The 20,701-nt window shown below is 40.5% G+C and overlaps 1 protein-coding gene across 8 annotated transcripts in view; it reads right to left on the bottom strand.

Annotated features, from left to right (window-relative positions):
* Nucleotides 1-20,701, bottom strand: part of TDRD3 (tudor domain containing 3) — a 632,378-nt gene that overhangs the window by 313,653 nt on the left and 298,024 nt on the right. For all 8 annotated transcript variants that reach the window (XM_029602992.1, XM_029602999.1, XM_029602994.1 and 5 more), the window contains exon 6: nt 6,930-7,001. In XM_029602992.1, the coding sequence (XP_029458852.1) occupies nt 6,930-7,001 (72 nt within the window). The remainder of the gene's footprint in view (nt 1-6,929; nt 7,002-20,701) is intronic.

The following is a 20,701-nucleotide window of genomic DNA, read 5'->3' as shown; positions in this document are numbered from 1 at the left end:
GGAAGATGGCTACCGCCAAGTCTGCATGCCACGCTCTCCAGCATCCCCAGAACGGCAATGGCAAGGCTATCCGCCTTGTTTCTCCTGAGGGTCTCCCTAGGGTGCGCGCGCACGCACACCACCCACGTCTTTATCCACGTCATGGCGGGAACCTCGGGGGCATCCCCCTCGAGTGACATCACGTCATCCGGGTATTTAGCCTGCCCTTCATTTGCTAACAAATCAAGGTAGCAAGGATTGGATTCGCCTCCGGTCTAAGCTATTCTGCCGCTTCCGTGCTGCCGCTGGAAGCTCTCTCTGCCCTTCGGGGTATTTCATCTAACCTGGGTACCCACTCCTCGGAGGCCCTTTGCTTTCTTTCAGGTGCCTATCTGGAATACCAGGTACTCGCTCCTCGAGGGCCTGCTCTCCCTGCCCTGGTGCCTATAATCCAACTACTTCTGCCTGCTGGGATCTACATCTATACAGATACCAACTTAGTGAGTAATCTAACCTTTATCAGTCTGTCTCATCTATAGCTCTGCACTGGGAACCTGCAACCGGAACTCCCTATACTACCATATGCTGCTAACATCTACCATTGTGAGATGGGTCTCCTCTGCCGAGGGTCTCTGGACTGCTACTACTGGATCACCTCACTACTGCCACCTCTGGTGGTATCATCCAGCTGTATAATAAAAGACAAATCTCTATGTTTGCGTGTCTCGAGTCTAGCCTAGTACTGCGGTTCCTCACGGGGCTCCTCCCCATGGGAGTGACCATCACTGCAGTACCCAAGAATCCACTCCAACACCTCAAAACCATAACAATATATTACTTTGGGTTTTTTTGTTTTTTTTGTGGTTGGGGTCGGGAGGAAGGGGGCAGCAGGAATTGATGGTTGGTGCTGGAAGAGCGAGTCTAGGGGCGGGTGGGGGTAGTAATCTGGTGTTTTTTCCTGCTCACTGCTCCTCAGACATGCTTATTCCTCGCACTTGGATACAGGAGCAACAGATGGAGGGCAACATATGAGTCTATGCGGAAGGGCAAAGCTCTTCATTGGTGTTAGTCTGCAAAAGCATTGTCAACTTTATTTGGATCAGGAAGGAAATCCTGAGACTGGAGATGGACTTATTGGACCTTGAAGGAACAGCGGGTTTTGGGTTGGATGGGGGTGGAGGGAGGTGGGGAAAAGGGGGCAGCGGAGGTTTTGTCAGGTTACATAGAGGGGAAAAAGATGGGTTTCGGGGTGTCCAACTCCTGTCATGGTTTTCTCTTGTGGGGAGGGGGGGGGGGGGTCTTGGTGTTCTAGGCTGGAGCTAGTTACTCTAGGGCTGTTGTCAGTTGGGCGCCTGGATGTTACTGCTCCGTGAGTTGAGGGTTGGAAACTATTAAAGAGGGTTTGGGTGGATGGTGTTATATTGGGGATACTGGGGTGGGGGGTTTCTCAAAATAAGGCGGACTGCAAGTGCCTTATATGTATAGTGATACAGAACCATTGGAAATGGATGCTAACAGATTGTGGCTAACAATGTACATGGAACTGGGTCCCCAATAAAATGATGCAGGATTCTGGGATACTTTATAAAGAAGGGGTCACAGGTGGCCTTCCTCCAGGAGACACACTTTTTGGATATAGAGCATGCCAAATTGGTTAGGGACTGGGTGGGGCGAAGTGAATATGCCTCTTATAATACAAAAAGCAGAGGTGTTTGTATCCTTATACACAAGTCTCTGCCTTTGGAATTGAATAAGATACTTAAAAGATCCAGGGGGGCAGATTTCTTCTGCTTGAAGAACACTGTTTTGGCTAATATCTATAAGAACATAAGAACATAAAAAATTGCCATGCTGGGTCAGACCAAGTGTCCATCAAGCCCAGTATCCTGTTTCCAACAGAAGCCAAACCAGGCCACAAGAACCTGGCAATTACTCAAACACTAAGAAGATCCCATGCTACTGATGCAATTATGGTCCTAATGTGTGTCAAAAAGAGTTCTTTGCTTGCTTGAGGGGGATAGTCGAGGCCTTTTCTTCCTATCCTCTCATTATGGGGGGAGACTGGAATCTTTGCTTGGATCCTACAGTGGATAGGACTTCATGATGGCAGTCAGGAGGGCAAGCAGATTCGCTGAAAGATATGATGACATGCCTCGGTTTGGTAGATGTTTGGAGGGAGCAAAATCCATCCGGAAAAGATTTTACATATTTTTTGTCTCGCTTCAGGTTAAACAGCAGAATAGACTTTTTTCTATGCTCTAGATCCTTGATTGCGAGGATAGGGTTAGCTGATATTCTAAGCTGTTTCATTTCAGACCATAGCCCCATACTGCTCCTGGTTCAGATGTTAGCAAACTCAAATGTTGGTAGAAGTTCAAGGCTAAACACCTCCCTGCTTTGCTCTCAGCCAGAAGTGTACAAAAGAGTTTTTTTGAGATCCATAGCTCGATGAGTATTCGCCAGTTCTCTTGTGGGAAATACTAAGAACATAAGAATATAAGAACATGCCATACTGGGTCAGACCAAGGGTCCATCAAGCCCAGCATCCTGTTTCCAACAGTGGCCATCCAGGCCATAAGTACCCTGGCAAGTACCCAAGAACTAACTGAAAACTGTATTAGGGGGAAAGATCATTAGTTTTCCCTCCCATCGTAAAAAAGAGAGGTTACACTATGAGCAGTCCCTGGAAACACAGATTGGACAATTAGAGAGAGCCCATAAGTGTACCAGGTCTTATCGGACCTACCGCCTGTTGGAAAGAAGAAGGGCTACTGGAGGATATGGAAATATCAATATTCTATTCTAGGCAGTAAATTTATGAGTATGGGAACAAGGCAGGGGAAATGTTGGCTTGGTTCTTAAGGCATAGGAATCAGGGGACCTTAATAATTGGTTTCTATAGGTATGACGGGTCCTCAGTATATTCTAACAAGACAATAAAGAGGTTTAGAGAATATTTTATGCAGTTATGTAGTGCAGATGGGAAGGTCTTAGAAGAGATGATTTCTAGATACCTAGGTGATGTGCAACTGCCGATACTGTCTCAGGAGCAAAGAAATAAGCTAATGTGCCTATTACAACTATGAAGTTGCGGGAGGCTGTTCTTCATCTGCAGGGCAACAAAGGTCCAGGCCCGGACGGATATCCGGTGGATTTTTATAAATGTTTCATATCAGAGCTAATGTGCCCACTTAAATATGTATGTGATCACCTACAATTACATCCTGATCAGACCGTTAATCTAACTGATATTATTATTTATTTATTTAGTGATTCTTATATACCGCGGCACGTAAAAATATACATCACCTCGGTTTACAGTAAACAATAAATTAGCAACAGGCTTTACATACAACACGCTTTACAGGAAGTAAACAGATGATAGCAACAGGCTTAACATAAATAACGGAACTCCGGAGTGCCTAATATAACTCCTGTAACTATAAAGAACAAAAGCATATTCATATTGTTTTGTTGTATAAGCCTGGGTAGGATAGTTTTGAGGCCCATAAATTTGCTGAATACAGATGTGAAGATTCTGGCAAAGGTCTTACAAATCAGGATGGAGGCCTATATGGGGTTCTTAGTTGGAGCTGATCAAGCAGGCTTTATTAAGGGTTGAACCTCCTTTAATAATACTAGGAGATTGTTTAATATATTGGATTGGCAAAGAGAGATAAGATCCCAGGGCTGGTAGTAAGCTTGGATGCTGAAACGGCCTTTGATAGGTTAAGCTGGCCATTTTTTATTTGCGGCCCTCAAGAAATACATATTCCTTGAGCAGTTTTGTGGCTGGATACATGCATTGTATGCGTATTCTAAGGCTAGGATTCTCACTAATGGGTATCTCTCAGGAATTTTCCCCATCGAGAAGTGAACTAGACAGGGGTGCCCTCTATAGCCATTGCTCTTTGATCTGGCAGTTGAAGTTCTTACCATAAACTTGTGAGCTGACCCAAGGATACAAGGCATAAGTATGGGTGGTAGACATCACCTCGCTTTCTTATATGCTGATGATGTTTTACTATTTTTGGCTAACCCTGAGAGATTTGGCCTGTGGCTACTTACTGCACTAGAGGGAGTTAGGTCGATGGCTGGTTATAGAGTTAACTATCATAAGTCTGAGGTGTTTTCCACTGGCACGTGAGGCTGGAGATACTCCTGGCTGTTTTGCTCCCTTCAAAAAGGTGACGTCTTATTTAAGTATTTGAGTATCTGTTAACTGGAAATATGGGGAATCTATATAAGCTGAACTATGCTCCAGTATTTACTAAGATTAGGCAAGATTTATGGGAATGGAAGGGCCATTATCTATCATAGGGAGGGAAAGTTAAGGTTGTGAAGATGAAAGTACTCCATCATTTATTTTATTTATTTCAGCAAGTGCCTTGTTTCCTACCAAGCAGTAATTTTTGCTTTGGTTAATAGTTTGTTCATACATTTTCTCTGGGAGGAAAAGCTTGCGAGGGTGAGTCTTTGCACTGTGGAGACCAGGCTTATTTCTGGGCTGCTCGCCTAATGGGGGTATTTACGTGATTATATAGAGATGAGATGTCTCAGTGGTTTGCTCTAGAGAGAAATCTTGCAGATGGGATAGATCTTATATCACTGTTAACAAAGTCAGCTATGACACCTAAAACACACTGATAAGACTATTGCCTTTTCGGAAGTACTACCTGTTCATGGAAAGGTGAAAAAAAAGTTATGCCATATAGATAATTTTAATTCCTGGCTCAAAACCTGGTGTACAGAAAGTGGCTTTGGATATATTGCAGGCTAGGACCATGTATGAAGCAATAAAAAGCTTCATGGAAAGGATGGCCTGCATTTGTCTGTAGCAAGGAGGAGGATGTTAAGTGAGAAATTCAGATCATATATTTATCAGACATCTAAAGAATGGGGGTGGCAGGATATGGCCAATAAAACTGACATAAATAATATCTAAATACCTGTGTATTATTTATCTCATTTATTGTTTTTAAATCTTTAAATCTAATACAATTTCATTATTCAAATTATACACTTTAAAACATCACCCCATCACTCACACCACATTCACACATGCTCAATCATATTATACAAACAAATATTGCACCTAATTCTAATACAACAATTCACCTATGCTAATATATTAAAATACATCCATATACCGTTTACCAAACAATATTACAATCAGATAGCTCCAAATTTTATATGCATTACATTTATCAGTTTTTATTTAACCAACAATTATCAACTTATCTCCCTCTTGGTTCCCTTTCATGTTCTTTATTTGTTCATAAATTTCCTCTTTATTGTTGTACATTCCCGACGACAAGCTTTCGTTTCACCGAGGTGGTTTCCTCAGGGGACCATTATCAACTCTATGGTTTCATTTGAAGAACCGGGAACTTCTCTATGCGATGTATAGGATAATTGTTGCATGTGCTATCTTTACTAAAACCATCACCATAAATATAAATAAATAAAACTGACATGTCACCTCCAAGCAATACAGAAAGTGGGAGAAGAAAATAACAAAATCAATCAACTCAAAAAAAGCAGAAAATGCGACTAGGAAGTGCAACAAAACAAGACAGAAAACTAAAAGAAGCAATTACAAAGGCAACAAATCTATTTGTTAGAAGAGTGAACAAATGTAAAAGAAATAAGAAACCGATCTGGATCTCAAAGGAAGTGGCAGACAAAATAATAGCAAAAAGAACAGCATTCAAGAAATATAAAGGATCCCAAAATGAGGAACACAGGGAAGTCAAAGAAGGAAATCAAGAAAGCTAAAAGTCAGGTAGAAGAAAGGATTGCCAAAGAGGTAACAAGAAGTGACAAATCATTTTTCGGATACATCAGAGAAAGATCCAAAGTGTTGTTATGAAATTGAAAGGTGACAATGATCAATGTGTGGATAAAGATAAAGAAATGGCGGAAATATTAAACAAATACTGCAGTTCGGTGTTCACTAAAGAAGATCCTGGAGAAGGACCTTTGCTGGTTGACAAGACCTTAGGTGGAGATGGAGTAGATGAAATTCCATTTATAGAAGAGAATGTATGGAAGAGCTAGGAAACAAAGTACAATAAGGCCATGAGGCCGGATGAAGTTCATCCCAGGATTCTGAGGGAGCTCAGAGATGAGCTGGTGGGTTTGCTGCATGACCTATTCAATAGATTCCTGGAAACAGGAATAGTGCCAAAAGATTGGAGAAGAGTGGTGGTGGTCCCACTCCAACCTTAACACTTGCAGATGCTGGATTAAAGCCAGAGAAAATTCAGAATATATGGAATTACATTTGGCATTACATTAGATGAGCCATGGACATGAGCAAGTAGCCATTTTATGGACTACAGCATCAAACAGCCTTCTGTTTCTTGAGAAGATACTATCTCAGAGAAAGGAAGGCCTATGAGGAAAATATTTCCTATATAAACTTTTCTTTATTTCTATCTTTGTTATTGCAATAACTATTTGTCTTGATTAATCTATGCAATGCTTAAGGTGATGCTGTGTGCTTATTACTGATTATACAATTTTCTACCAATTTTTACAATATTTAGTAAACTAATTTTTGCTTTTTCAAGATTATGTGTGTGTGTTCTATGACACCACTCAGCCCACTTCTCACAACATAGTAATGCTTCTGTACATAGCGCTTGATAAACACTTTGGTATATCAACCCATTAATGTAGCTGCTATAGCACAGAACTAGAAACATTTCATTTCTCTAAGCAATGTTTACTGTGTGACCTTGAGCACTTAACCACTTATGTTCAAACTTATCTGACTTTTATGTAGCAAGAATATTGCAACCATTATTGTTTACACAAGTACAGATTGATAACACTATATAAATATTATTCCTTAATAAATATGATTTTCTGAAATATTTTTAATTCAAAAATTCAATATATATCATACTATAACAGTAAAGATTAGCTAGAAAAATTTGCCTTACCTGCCCAAAAGGCACAAATGGAGGTGGGCCACCTTCTGTTCCAATGTTGCTTCTACTATGCTTTGATAAACTCTGTTTAAAAAAAAAGATTTAAAAATATATTATATTGCAAACAACATTAGTTCAAGGGATTTAATAACAATTTAGCTACTCCAGTTACATTCTATGACAAAGATTCTATTGCTAAAATACAGTTAGCAATATCTGATGTGAAAGGATAGTAAATGTCATATCATTATTAGGACTACTAAAATATGATTATTTTTTAAGCAATTGATTCTGTAGCCACCATACAAGAACTGTGCTCACTTTTTAATGATGAGTTGAAAATTGCATCCAACTCCCCCCAAACATTTGACAATGTAAGATAAGAAAGATAGCAGCTAATGCCTGACAAAAGGAATATACCAACCTCTGCTGTAAGGTTTATAAAGCAGCTGCCTGGATGTCTATCTTTGAGAATGAAGATACTGCAGACCAACAACAAACCCACATACACTGGAATGCTAGAGGCAGAACAGCACAAATACTGCTGACAAGCTTGTCAAAGTACCACTGATTATGCACTATACTTCTACTGAATACCAAAATTGAATAGAAAGGCAGGGTAACATCGCAGAACAGGGAAAAGGTACAAGACAGTCTGTGATAAAATATGACTGTTAAGGAAGACACAGAAATGTTTCTAGAGAGAATTGTTTTTCTTTACATGCAGAGTTTTAGAATGGTGGCAGATATTTCATGATTTGTACATAGAATGTCATGATTCAACTGCCACTCTATTACTACCATATGATAAAGAAAACAGAGTTCACCATGAATGAATTCAAGTCATTTCAGAAGATTTGTTTTTCTTTTTCATATACATAAAGAAGCTTTCTAACCAACAATTAAACATAAATCAACACTATTTAAGTAAATACAGTCTGAGCATTTAAAAATTAAGATACTGTAATTTACTCTTACAAAGCAGAGGAAACGAAAAAAAATCTCTAAACACTTCCAGCTAGTAATTTAAACTGTCAAAAACATTCTTGGGAAATGGAATTATCATATCTTGGGTGATTGTGGCTGAACAGTTCAATTTTCATTTCACCAGTCCAAAGTATTCTTCCAAAAACTTTCAGTCATATCAAGGTTTTGTTTTGCATACTTTAGATGATGAATTTTGTGATGAGGTCACAGAAAAGGTTTTATTTCTGATAACTCTCCTTCTGAAATTGTAGTGTGAGCAACATTGTACTGTGTACCTGTGGACAACTACTCCAGCGTCAGCTAAACATTTCAGCAGGTCGTTTGCAGTGTTCTGTGAGTTTTGTTTTGCAAATCTGATCAGTTTTCAGGCATTTCACTGAGAGATTTTTCTTGGTCTCAAGATCTTGCCTGAATCTGTATAACCTCCATTTCTTATCACTGTTTCTGACAAATAAAATTGCTAGCTGGAAATATTTAAACATTTTTTTATAGCTTTCCCCTGCTCTGTAATAGTGATTATTTTATTTTTTCATTTTTTCTGCTTTTTTTCTACTTCTCCTATTCATCTTTGCTACCCTTTTTTTGTAGAAATCCATATAACTTCACAACTTGTGATCCAAAACTACCTAATTACCCCGATCGGGCAGAAAAAAAGAAAAAATGAAAAAATAAAATAATCTCGAGTGATGTCATCAGATCACATGATTGAAGGGCACCCTAGTCTCACAGGAGACAAACGTGATTGGCCAAAAGTGGGGAAAGAGGGCTATATGAGTGCGCGAATAGGGAGAGATGCCAGATTTACACATGAAGGTGCCGCTCACATTAAGAAGTTTTACATGAGGAATAAGTAAGTACTATATACCTGGGTAGTGGGTTATAGATGTAGTAATAAATGGGGTAAAAGAGATTTTAGAAAAAGTTTTAAAATTATATGTGCTTTATTGTTGGTGGACCCATATTTAGATACAACAGCTGATTTTTCCCAGAGGCCCCTGAAGCAGGCATTGGTCGGGCGGGTCGCGTTCAGAACACACCAACAGCGGCAGTAATTTGCATTAAAAGATAAGTACCTGATTAAGGACTTGTATAAGAGAATGGAAGGGAGTATAGATAAAAAGAACGTTTGAATGTAAAATCGATTTTTACATATCTTTCTTGTTAGAGTAAGTAATATAATGGATAGTGGGCAGGTACACATGGTATTTAATTTATGGTGTGTGAATGGGTTATTTGGTGAGAATGTTTTTAATGGTGTGTTTATCTTAGGATAAAAGCATGGGTAAAGGAGGCGTCTGGATTATATGCTGATATGAGGTGTCCCCTGACGAAGATTGGTGACAGCCGAAACATGGTCCGTGTTGGGGCAGTGTTTGGAACGCTACAGTGGGAGCTAAGTATTTTTTTAATACAAATATGTCAGTTTTAATAAAAATAATAAAAATTGTTTTTGGTATGTGAAAATTGGGGTTGATGAGATGGGTAAACGGGTGGTTAAAGGTTGGGGGTACAACGTCAAGTGATTACATTATAGTGCCTATAAGCGGCTGATGCTGTTTGCGGCCCATTGCGTGGCGAGAGACAGTGGATTAAAAGTGTAGCACTAAAGTCTGATGACGTTGTCCCTTTTGTTAAATAATCTTTTCACTACTGGTTGCTGATAAATTAATTGTTTCCTCTCTTTGTTTGGATATTGTTAATAGTGAGGGGATTGTGCTTCTGTTTTGTGATTAACATCGATACTGACTACAACTACCATCTCTTTTCAGACAGGCCACCTTTACTGGGTTTTGAACGTGTGTCTAGCTGTTAAAGGTTCTGAAACATTGTGACCATGCAACTGAGTCATTCAATCCCCACCCTATTGATGTTTACAGTGTGGTTAATAAAAATGTATATATTACAGATTTTCTAAAGAAAGGTTATTTATCATGAAAGAAAGGTGAAGTTGAGGAAGAAGAAGAGAAAGTATTTCATTAAGACATATTCTAGATGAATGCTTTCCAAAATGGGGTCACAAAAATTTCAGGCATCAGCAGCTGCCACTTGCAGCTCAGTCAGACAATGAGGAGGGGGCTGATTGTGCATGGACCAGTGGGGCTTGCCTCTGCTCCTCTATCCTCAACCATCACTGAACCTACGCATGAGAAAAATGTTGCCCCATTCATCAATCTGCCCTCTCTTTCCACCAGTCATCGTCCATCATTGGCCTGGGACCAAAATAAAAACGATGCTGTTGACTCTGGCCAGGAGGATGTTTGGAGGAGAAGCTGTTTGAAGGGAGGGTTAAGATACAGAAGTGGTTTAAGGGCTAAATCAGCTGGCAGACAATTTCAGAAGAGGAAGCTGCTGGAGGGAGAGGTTTGAAGAAGGTTTAACTAGAGAGGGTTTGAATGTGGAGGAGGTGAGAGGATTGACTGACTAGGATAAGAACGAGAATAATAAGATTGATTGGGTAATGTAAGAGGAACTGGGTGGTGAGTGGCAATCAGTTGGTGAAGGATGCAACAAAAGGGCTGGAGAGGAGGTGGTAAGACTAGAAGGTGAAAAAGAAGGAATGGGGATGAGTGTGATAAGATCTCAAAGGATCAGTTAGGAGTTATAAAAAGAGGACTTGGTGTGAGAAAGGTTCAGCTGGGGTGAGAAAATAGCTGTAGGGATGAGAAAGAAGGAATAGGCTGGAAAGATGAGAGATGGGGAGTGTAAGAGGGGATCAGCTGGAGAAATAGCAGTTGAGAGGAGTGGAAACTGCGAGACAAGAATGGAGGATGGAGGTTGAGAGAGGAAATCAGCTGGAATGTGGGGAAGGCAAGAGGGGAGTGATTGCTAGAGGGGGACTGCTCCCCTGCTAATTTGTTTTGGTTGTCTTCAGCAGCTATGTGAATTTTCAAATGCTAAGATAGGGTCAACATTGTAAATATGTAATGTAAATATGTAATAACAAATATTGTACTTTATAACTTCTATCCTCAATTATAGATTCCCCCCTTAGCTCACCCTCTTAGTAGATCCTTGTTAATGTGCTCCCCACTCCCCAGTTTCATAATTAGTTCTACTATAAAGCCATTGTGACTGCATTTCTGTTTAATGGTAGCCGATGTGATGTTATTAACGAATGTCGGTATATAAAAACGTTGAATAAATAAAAAATAAAAAAAAATACATTAGCTAAAAGTTTGGGAAGCCCTGTTCTAGACATCTTAAGAAGCAGAATAAACAGACAGTAAAAGGTAAGCATCCCTAAAACGAAACTGAAAGACAGTTTGAAACGCCAGAAAAAGGGAAAATATTTTATTGTCTAGATTTTATTTATTTGCATGGCAAGTTTCCCCCTACTTTTTTGGGCTTCCAACTCAATCAGAAAAAGCCTAAGTCTATATTGCTGTCCCAACTCAACCCAGCCTTCTCAGGGACAAACAATGTTCCCTCAAATTTTTAAAAAACTGAATGCACAAACATTTTCTTTTTGTGCAATTTTTTATAAGTCAAGTTCAAATGTTTTCACTGCAATGCATATAATATTGGGATTTCTTGTGCAGGCTATGCTTTGCTGGAGGCATGGGGTTCATGACCTCTATGAACATGCACACACACAGCTTAGAGAGAACAGTAGTAACAAACCTCATCCAGGGACCATGTGAACCACAGCTCACTCTGGAACCTAACATGGACCATAGGTTTGGCCACAGGATGCCACTGCTACGTGATAGCCAACACTATACTTTTCTTACAGTCAATTTTTTATTTTTTTAAGCTATTGTAGGATATGAGGCAAGGATAGAACAAAAGAAAACATCTTTGAAAAATTATGGGAAATGCTAAATTGCCACAGAAATTAATGGGACCATGCTGTACAACAGCTGTCCTAGCCAGAGTTACTTCTGTGTGAGGCAGACGTAAATTCTAGACTCTCAGGTTTCCAGGATCAGCACCAAAGGACCACATTTATTTTCGTTAATTTTTCATCAGCAGTATATCCATGGGCTAAACTGGAAATGTTAATGAATGGAACATTTGCAGTGGCATCTCCTCTTACACGACACAAATGTATTTTTGTAAGCTATGCTAAATATATATATTTTTTTTTTTACCACAGTTGATATTCAGTAAAACATGAATATGCCATGCCCCCAAAAAATCAAGTTCATAAAACATGAGCGAAAAGCAGATGTGCAGTACAAAATTTTATTACACCACTATGTATGGTTGATTAAAGGTGAATACATTTTATTTTAAAAAAATTGTGTGAAATAGAAAATATTTTAGGGAAATAAATGAAAAATATACAAATAAGTACAACCAAAAGAGGAAACCATAATGCCAAGAAAAAGGCAAGCTGATATTTTGAAAAATAGAGTTAATAAGAGGTGAAAGCAGAGAAGAGCAGTCAAGATAGGTATCAGTAATTGAGGCAGATAGGAGCTAAAATGGAGGAACTGTTGGATGTTCAGATTTAAAAATACATATATACTGGTTTTAATGAAATGGAGAGTGTAGAATAGCCAGAATGTAAACTGTTACATCAGCATTTGCTTTTAAAGTATTACAAGCTGTTCGGTTCCTAGAAGCTAAACTGCCAGAGAACCTATGAAAAACTACTTTTTGTTAGCTTTTACTTGGTGCTGTGCTTGATAAAACATTCCGCATTCGGTGCTTCTCTGGGAGAACTCGTTTGTTCTGCTCGTGCTCAAATGTTCGTCACTTAGATATGGAAAAACATTACTATAGGGATGCATGCCCAGTTCTCTCATTTCTGCTGTGCTAGCTTGATATCATTCTTGTCAGTGAACAAAAGTAAATTCAAAGCTGTTCTGGTTTTATCTCATTTCCTGTGTCTGTAGGTTAGACTCTTAACTTTCACTAATTTGCAAAATGATAAAAATCTGTGCAGAATTTACTGTAGGAAATTATCTTGGAAAACAGCATTGCAACGTTGTCCTCTCTGGCATGTTAGTCTCTCCTGAGGATGAGTTGCCTTTGTCTGTTTCCTTTCCTATACATCCTGCCTCCTCCTGTAAAGTAGCTGACTTCTACTTCAATCACTAAATCTTAGTCGACAGAAAGCTGAGGATTTGCCTCACTGACCCAAATCATTAGTTTGAATGCAAAATTTCACCTCCTGAGGCATATGACTAAGTAATTTTTCTGACCAGATTGTTTCTTTGTACATTTTGTCAATTGCTCCTGTACTTGCTAGGGTAGATAGTTCACATGTATCTTTTTGCAAAGGTTTTCAGAATCAGTTTCCATGCTCTTGTTTTCAAATGAGCGTGACTTTTCTATATCCGTTTTCATCCCTATATGAAAACTGTCATTTCTAGACAAGGTATTATTAAATGTTGTTAGTGCAAGTATGGACAGGCTCTAAAAAAATGAACTGCTGTATTTGCACTACACAAATTACCCATCATCAGTGACGATAGTTAAATTTGCATTTCATTTTTTTTAATAAATCTATTTGAGCCAACAAACAGACAAAGAACCAAATCTAATACATAGGAAGTCTCGCCAACAAAGGATCCTCTGTACAAAGTGAAGCTTTCCCAGTATTTTCCTTGCACTCTTGTCTAATCCTGATGCCTACTAAAGACTATGGTACTCTCCTTGAATCTTTGTAGATTGTGACAGCTTTTACTGAACCAACAAAAATGATGTAGTATATCAGCTTTCAAGATTACAGAGGGTCCCCCCCCCCCCTCCACACACACACCCTTCTTCAGGTATCCTCTCTTTTCATTGTTTTTGGTTGTATCACCTGAATAGCTTGCACACCTACATTAATTCCACCCTTTCCTCTTCTCCCCCACCCCCAAATTCCTTGTCATTTGCATGTGCTAAGCATTGCAATACAATGTAGTTTTGTTTCATGTAGTGGTTTGTATGTAAATTTATCCCCAAATTCTAGGAAACGGGCAGGTATTAAGCATGGCTAATTCATCCTACTCTCTCTGGAGACCCACCCATTTACGGTAAGCAAACTTGCTTTCTCCATCGACAAGCAGGACTGAATTAGCCATAACACATGGGGAGACCCAAGCTGAGAGTTGTGTAGTGGAAAAAGGTGCCTGGAGTCCCTATGAAGAGTGGACTACTGTGTGAACAGGTTGCACAAAACTGTGAAAAAGCAACAACACACTAGAGTGGATGTTGGGAACAGGATAGAAAGAGCAAAGAGACACTACGAGTTTGATTGAAACATAGAAACACAGAACATGACGACAGGAAAAGACCATACAGCTATTTGGTCTGTCTATTCACATCTCCTTTTCAACTTTATAGTGCCTTCCTCTCTTCTCAGAGATCCTCTGTGCTTGGCCCATGTTTTCTTGCATTCTGATACTTCCTCGACTTCATCACCTACACGAGGGAGGCTGGTCCATGTGTCAACCATCTTTCCTTTAAAGAAATATTTCCCAAGTCTACTGCCTTTCACCCTTATCCTGTGACCTCTCAATTCCAGAGTCTTCTTTCCATTCAAAGAGCCCCATTTTTTGTGAATTTATTCCTTGGATTGTCTGTCAACAATTCAGTTAAGAATAATGGAGAATCAAAGGCAAGGGATAAAAATGTTTTTAAACATTTATAAAACATTTATAAAAAGAGAAAGAATCAGTCAAACAAAAGGAGGAGAGAGGGATTTCCAGATTTTAGGAGCAAGAACAATACTGGAAGATAAAGCAGTGGAGAGACAGGAAATTTAACAATATAAGAGAACAGGAGCATGACAGAGAAGTATACAAAAGTGAAGCAATGTACAGTTTTCACATTTCTTCTGGCACAAATCCACCAAAAGATATAAGTACATAAGATTTGCCATACTGGGTCAGACCAAAGAGCCATCAAGCCCAGTACCTTGTTTCCAGGTCACAAGTACCTGACAAGATCCCAAAGGGTAGATAGGTTATATGATGTTTATACCATTTGCTTATGGCCAAATGCAACAAAACTGGTTTGATCACTAGTTTTTAATAATTGGCTAAATGACCCCTAAGCTGTCAATGAAGGCATTTTGTTTTATTCTGCCCATTTTACTTAAACATTATATAGTGTGAATGTATTCAGCAAGTTTGCTTGCAATAAATGGGGTTCTGCAGAGACAGCAGGATGAATTAGCCAAGACAAGTGGTGATATCATCTGATGGCAACAAACAGACCCATCTCCCTAGCTCATTAAGGATTTACTACAGAGCATGTGTGGGAGTTTCCACACATGCATTGCCTTATGAGCCCCTCAGTTGATTGTAAGCTTAGCTTTAGATAAGTAACCAATTCTCTAGAGAAACGGGTAGGTATTACGCATAGCTAATTCATCCTGCTCTCTATGGAGACCCCCATTTACAGTAAGCAAATTTGCCTTCTCCATCGACAAGCAGGGCTGAATTAGCTATGACACATGGGGAGACCCAAGCTGAGGGTTCTGTGATGGAAAAAATGGCAAGGACTCCCTGTGAAGAATGGACTACTGGGTGAACAGGATGAACAAAACTGCTTGCCCAAAGTTACTGTTCACTGCTTGAGAGACTGTCCAGACAGTAGTGGGATGTGAAAGCGTGTACTGATGACTAATTTGCAGCTTTGAGAAGTCTTCAATGGAGACACATCTTAGGTGAGCTACTAATGTAGCCTTGGATCTTGCTTGATCAGCCTTGACAGAGTCTCTAATTCGAATGCCAGCCAGCGCATAACAATCTGCTCTACATTCTGCTAGCCACTTAGACAATCTATGTCAGTCTGTTAAGATCACAGAACAAGAATAGTTAAGAAGCCTGTTGATGTGGTTGGGTTCTCCTCAGGTAATAGGGCAAGGCCATAATACAAACCAGTGAATGGAGGACCTTTATTTCTTTTTTGGGTAGAATATGAGCAAAACAATGGCTTAACTCAAATTAAATACAGAAACCACTTTAGGCAGAAACTTAAAGTGAGTGCAGAGCACCACCCAATTGCGAAAAACTGCAAGTACGGAAAAATGGCACCAATGCTTATAGCTTGCTAATGTTTCTAACATAAATGATAGTAACAAAAAACACCATGTAAGAAACTCAGGGAGCCAACACCAGCAGCTCGAAGTTGTGCTAGGATGACACTGAGATCCATGGTACAGGTGGTTTTGTAACATGCGGTTTTGTATGCCATAAGCTCTCCATGAACTTCACTACCAAAGGACGGATGAAGATCAGCTTCCCATCCACTTGGTAAGCAACAATGGCACTTAGATGCACTTTGACCAATAATGTACTAAGATCCACAGAAGAGAGGGAGATCGTACTGAAGCAGATCTTTGGGGTACGGATAAACAGGTTCAGAGAACCTGTTCGACAGCAAGATAAGAAACACTTCCATCTAAAGCTGCGCATTCTCCTGGTAGACAGATTCCTATCCAAAATTATTATGTCCTCAACTTCCTTAATGACAATGAGGAACTACTGAGCATTCAAAATCCATGCCATCAAGTTGAAGGACGGGAGGTTCAGAGAACACAGACAACCTTCCTCTCCAGTCAGCAGGGCCAGGTCAGATCCCAGAGGAATCGGAAAACAGACTAACAACTTGATGAAATATGAGAACCACACTTGTCTAGGTCAAGTCAAGCAATGAGAATAAGATGTGTCCAGTCCTTGAGTACCTTCTGCACCATCCTTGCCACCAACAGAAGAGGAAAACAAACAGCAGGTTTGCTTCTCACTTGAGCAGAAAGGCATCCAGAGCAATTCTGAACTTGCTCTGAAGAATGGAGTAAAATCTGATGATGTTCCTGTTTCTTTTGATGCAAACATGTCAATTTATGGTCAACCCCAAAGGTCACATAGCCTATTTGCCACACTTTGGAACAGAGACTATCTGTGTGGTTGAAAAACGCTACTGAGGCGATCCATCAGCAAGTTGGAGACTCTGAGAAGATAAACTGCTTGAAGAAAAGCTCTGTGACTGACAGCCAACTCCTAAATTCTCTGAGATTCCTAGCAGAGGGTCTAGAAACCTGTTCCCCCTTGTTCACATAGAACATTTACATTTCAAAATCTCTGAAGTTGCAATGCGTGCCAAAAGGCTCAAAGGTCTAAGAAATTGATCTGGAACAGATGCTCTATTATCAACCAAGTCCCTTTAGTTTCGAAGGAGCCTATGTGTGTGCCCCACTCTCTGATAAAGGAGATGAGGTAAAGCTCAAAGAGTGGCACCCATTGACAGGACACCAGGTTCCAGCCACTATTAAAGGGACATTTTCATCTCCTTGGTTGTTTTTACAGAATGTAGTGAACATACTGAGGTTCCATGTTAGCCAAATTCTAGAGGAATCTATAGTTTGCTGCTCCTGGCTAAGAAGTGTCACCGTGATGAAAGGTCTAAGTTGGGAGGGGGATATAAAAGTAAGGGGAAAATTTAAAAAGCCTCCACTGGTTGTAAACAAAGATCCATGGTGCTGTAGCTCAACCGTGGCTAGGTCTGATTTAACCAAAAACCTAAAGATGCTGGATGAAACTGCCTGGCCAAAAAAAAAGAAAAGAAAAGATAAAGGAAAGATAATCCAGGTACATAACAAAATGTTTAACTATTTAGTTTGTTTTTTAAATTGAAATCTTTAAACATTAAAAACCAGTATTTGTACATATTAAGTAATATATAATTCATGTATGTAAATTTGTCTCCAAAGTGCTACACAATCTTAAAAACTGTGCTGCAGAATTTCTTAACTTTAGCCACCTCATCTACCCAGGAGCAGCCACAGTAACTCAGGAGCCTTAGTCATCGCTGTATCCAAGGACACAAAAAAGATATATAATTACACTCAAAGAAAAAACAAAAAAACACCACTACAAGCATCTCAGTGATCACCAGATACATAGACAGGAAATGAATAGCTCTTCCAAAAGGTGCAAAGAAAGGTATGTTTCTTTATTACAATAAAATGAATTAAGGGTATCAAACCAATATTAATATTTCGGGGCAATACAGCATCAGTTTTTTAAATGCTGGCTCAACAAAAGAATGAACATAATTTGAGTACAGAAGGTTGCAGTAAGCCTCTGTTCATTACACATATTATTACAGTGCAAATGTGCTGAGATAATAATGCTCTTTATGAATAGTGGTTAACAGTTGGAGTATATAATTATTATGCTAAACCTCACTGCATTCCTACATTAACACAATGACAAAAAGAGCATCATCAACCCTAGAGAGAAATGTTCTATTCCTTACTAGACCTTTATCAGGAAGAGAATAATAAGATGGCAGCACGTGCCAATATGCAGATGATAAACAAATCTTTTATTAAGACCATCAGCTACTAGTAGGTATGAGTGTTCTGAATGCATTAAATCTGACATTCAGAATATATGTGCATGTGCAGCAACACTCACCCAAAGAAGAGGGATAGACTAGCATGCCAAGACAGAAGACCTCGGACAGTGGAACCAGGGGGACATGATCAGTGCAGCACCAGGGTTAGCAAGATAAAACCAACAGTAGGGCCAGGGCTAGCAGAATCAGTTCAGCAGTAAAAAGATGAGGTTTCCCAGGGCCCCCCTTTCCTAATACACTCCCCAACCTACACCATCCTCTGCTCTTTTAACTGATTTTAATAACTGTCAGAAATTGCCAGATAGCTAAAGCATTTTAAGTTAAAAGCAAACCCTGCCAAATCTGAAGCCCCTTGGTTTGTCGGCAAGCAATGCCCTGATTCCCTCTCTTCCATGCTCTTCCTTTCACTTGATTCCCGATTCAAGTGAAAGAAGCTGTTATCACTTTAGGAGTTCACCTAGTCTCTCTTTTAAATTTTTCAGCACAAATTTCCCATCTGTGCAATCTGCCTATTTTTTCTTGCGACTTAACTGAAGATTAACACTTTGGGGTAGATTTTATAACATGCTCACGCACGCATGTTATAAAAATCGATAACCGCGTGTATATGTGCAGGCGGCACGCAAGGGGAGGTGATTTTATGCAAACTCCATGTGGCGATGCATTCGGATCTTCCCCACTTCCCTAACCCCCTGCCTAACCTTCCTTCCCCTCTCCTTCCTACCCGCCCTGAATTTTATTTCATTACTTGATGCTCCTCGGGAGCAGAAGGAATTTACACATGCCATCCGGCTGCCGGTGCACGCTTCCCCGGGACAGCGGCCTGCCCCTTTGACAAGGCCTGACACTTGTGCGCATACTAGGGTTTACGCGCGCAGGCCTTTTAAAATCTGTCTATCTCTGTCTAAATGATTAGAAGACTCTAGTACACTTGCTCATTCTTAGTCGAAATGACTATTGTAACACTCTTTTCCATGGCCTTTCCTCTATCCAAATCAAAAGTTTGCAAGTTGCACAAAACAGCAGAAAAACTAATTTTGGGGGAAAAAATATGATTGGAAGACCACCTCTTTTTCAAGAGCTTCACTGTTTACCACTTTCAGCTCGAATTGTTTTTAAAAACAGGTGCTTAACTTTTAAGGCTTTTAGATGGGACAACCTACTATATCTTGCCAATCTTATTAGACCTTATTTTCCCAACAAGAATTTATGACGCTGCCATCACCAAGATAAGTCAGGCTCGAAAAAACAAAACCAGTTTTTCATTTCTCTCACCAAGTATTTGGAATTCTTTTCCTCTAGCCTTGTAAGTAGGAAAAATGTTTCCTTAAATTTAGAAAGGCCCTCAAAGGCTTCCTTTTCTCTCAAATCTATTCCAATTTATTTGATTGATTTACTCTCTGTTGTGCTCCGCGGCCGTGGCGCCCCATGACTGCGTCCCCCTACCTGACTCTCAGCGCCATGAAAGCCCCGGGGGAGGGCTCCGACTCGGGCCTGTGCTGCCCGCTGCAGGGGAAGCCGTCCTGCTTCCCCCAGCGGCGTCTCTCCTCCACCGGGGAGATCCAAGATGGCCGCCGCCATGGGATCCAAGATGGTCGCCATCAACTCATTTGCATTTAAAGGGACCTGGTCCCTTTAACTAGACTCACCTGCTTCCAATGATCCAGAGCAGAGGAAGTATATAGGGAGGCTTCCTCTGCTCATTCCTTGACTTGGCAACGTCTCTTGCGAGTGTTGTTTGAGTCTGCTTGCCTCAGTGAGTTCCTGCTTCTTGCTCCTGTTACGTCGTGGTGTTCTCTGGTTCCTGACCGGATTGGCTTACGGTGATTCTCTGGTTCCTGACTTCGGATTGGCTGACGGTGATTCTCTGGCTCCTGACTTCGGATTGGCTGACGGTGATTCTCTGGCTCCTGACCTTGGCTTGGCAAGCGGTGATTCTCTGGCACTCGACGTTGGACTGGTGAGCGTTGACCCTCTGGTATTCGACCTAGGACTTCTTCAAGACTCTGTCTCCAAGGGCCCACCTAAGTCCCAGTGGCCCGGGTCCCTACGGGCTCCTCCTGGGGGGACCGCGGGCTTCCAGGGCGAAGCTCCAGTTGGCCTTTGCACCGTTGCCTGACCTTTCGAGGTCCACCTAAGTCCCAGCGGTCGGGTCCCTACAGGCTCCTCCTGGGGGGACCGCAGACCACCAGTGGTGAAGACACAGCACCTTGTCCCGACTCCTCATCGCCTCTGTGTTCACCTCAGCCTCCAGTGCCAAGGGTCGACTGGTCCTACCTCCTGTCCTGCCTCGCCACCCAACGAGAGAGCCTACGGACTGTCCGGAAGGTATACCATCCTCTCGTCGGCCAAGGATCCACAAGCCCGAACATAACACTCTCCATAAATTGTAACCAAATTTTATTGGCACCTGATAGAATGTACGATATCCTAGATTTACTAACCTTAGTCTATGTGCCTATTTGTAAACCATTGCGATGGTATATAACTTAGCG

The sequence above is a fragment of the Rhinatrema bivittatum genome, chromosome 5 (assembly GCF_901001135.1).
Source record: "Rhinatrema bivittatum chromosome 5, aRhiBiv1.1, whole genome shotgun sequence".
In the NCBI taxonomy this organism is placed as follows: Eukaryota; Metazoa; Chordata; class Amphibia; order Gymnophiona; family Rhinatrematidae; genus Rhinatrema; species Rhinatrema bivittatum.
The sequence above is the reverse complement of the archived record's forward strand: the minus strand, read 5'-3'. Positions and strand labels throughout refer to the sequence as shown.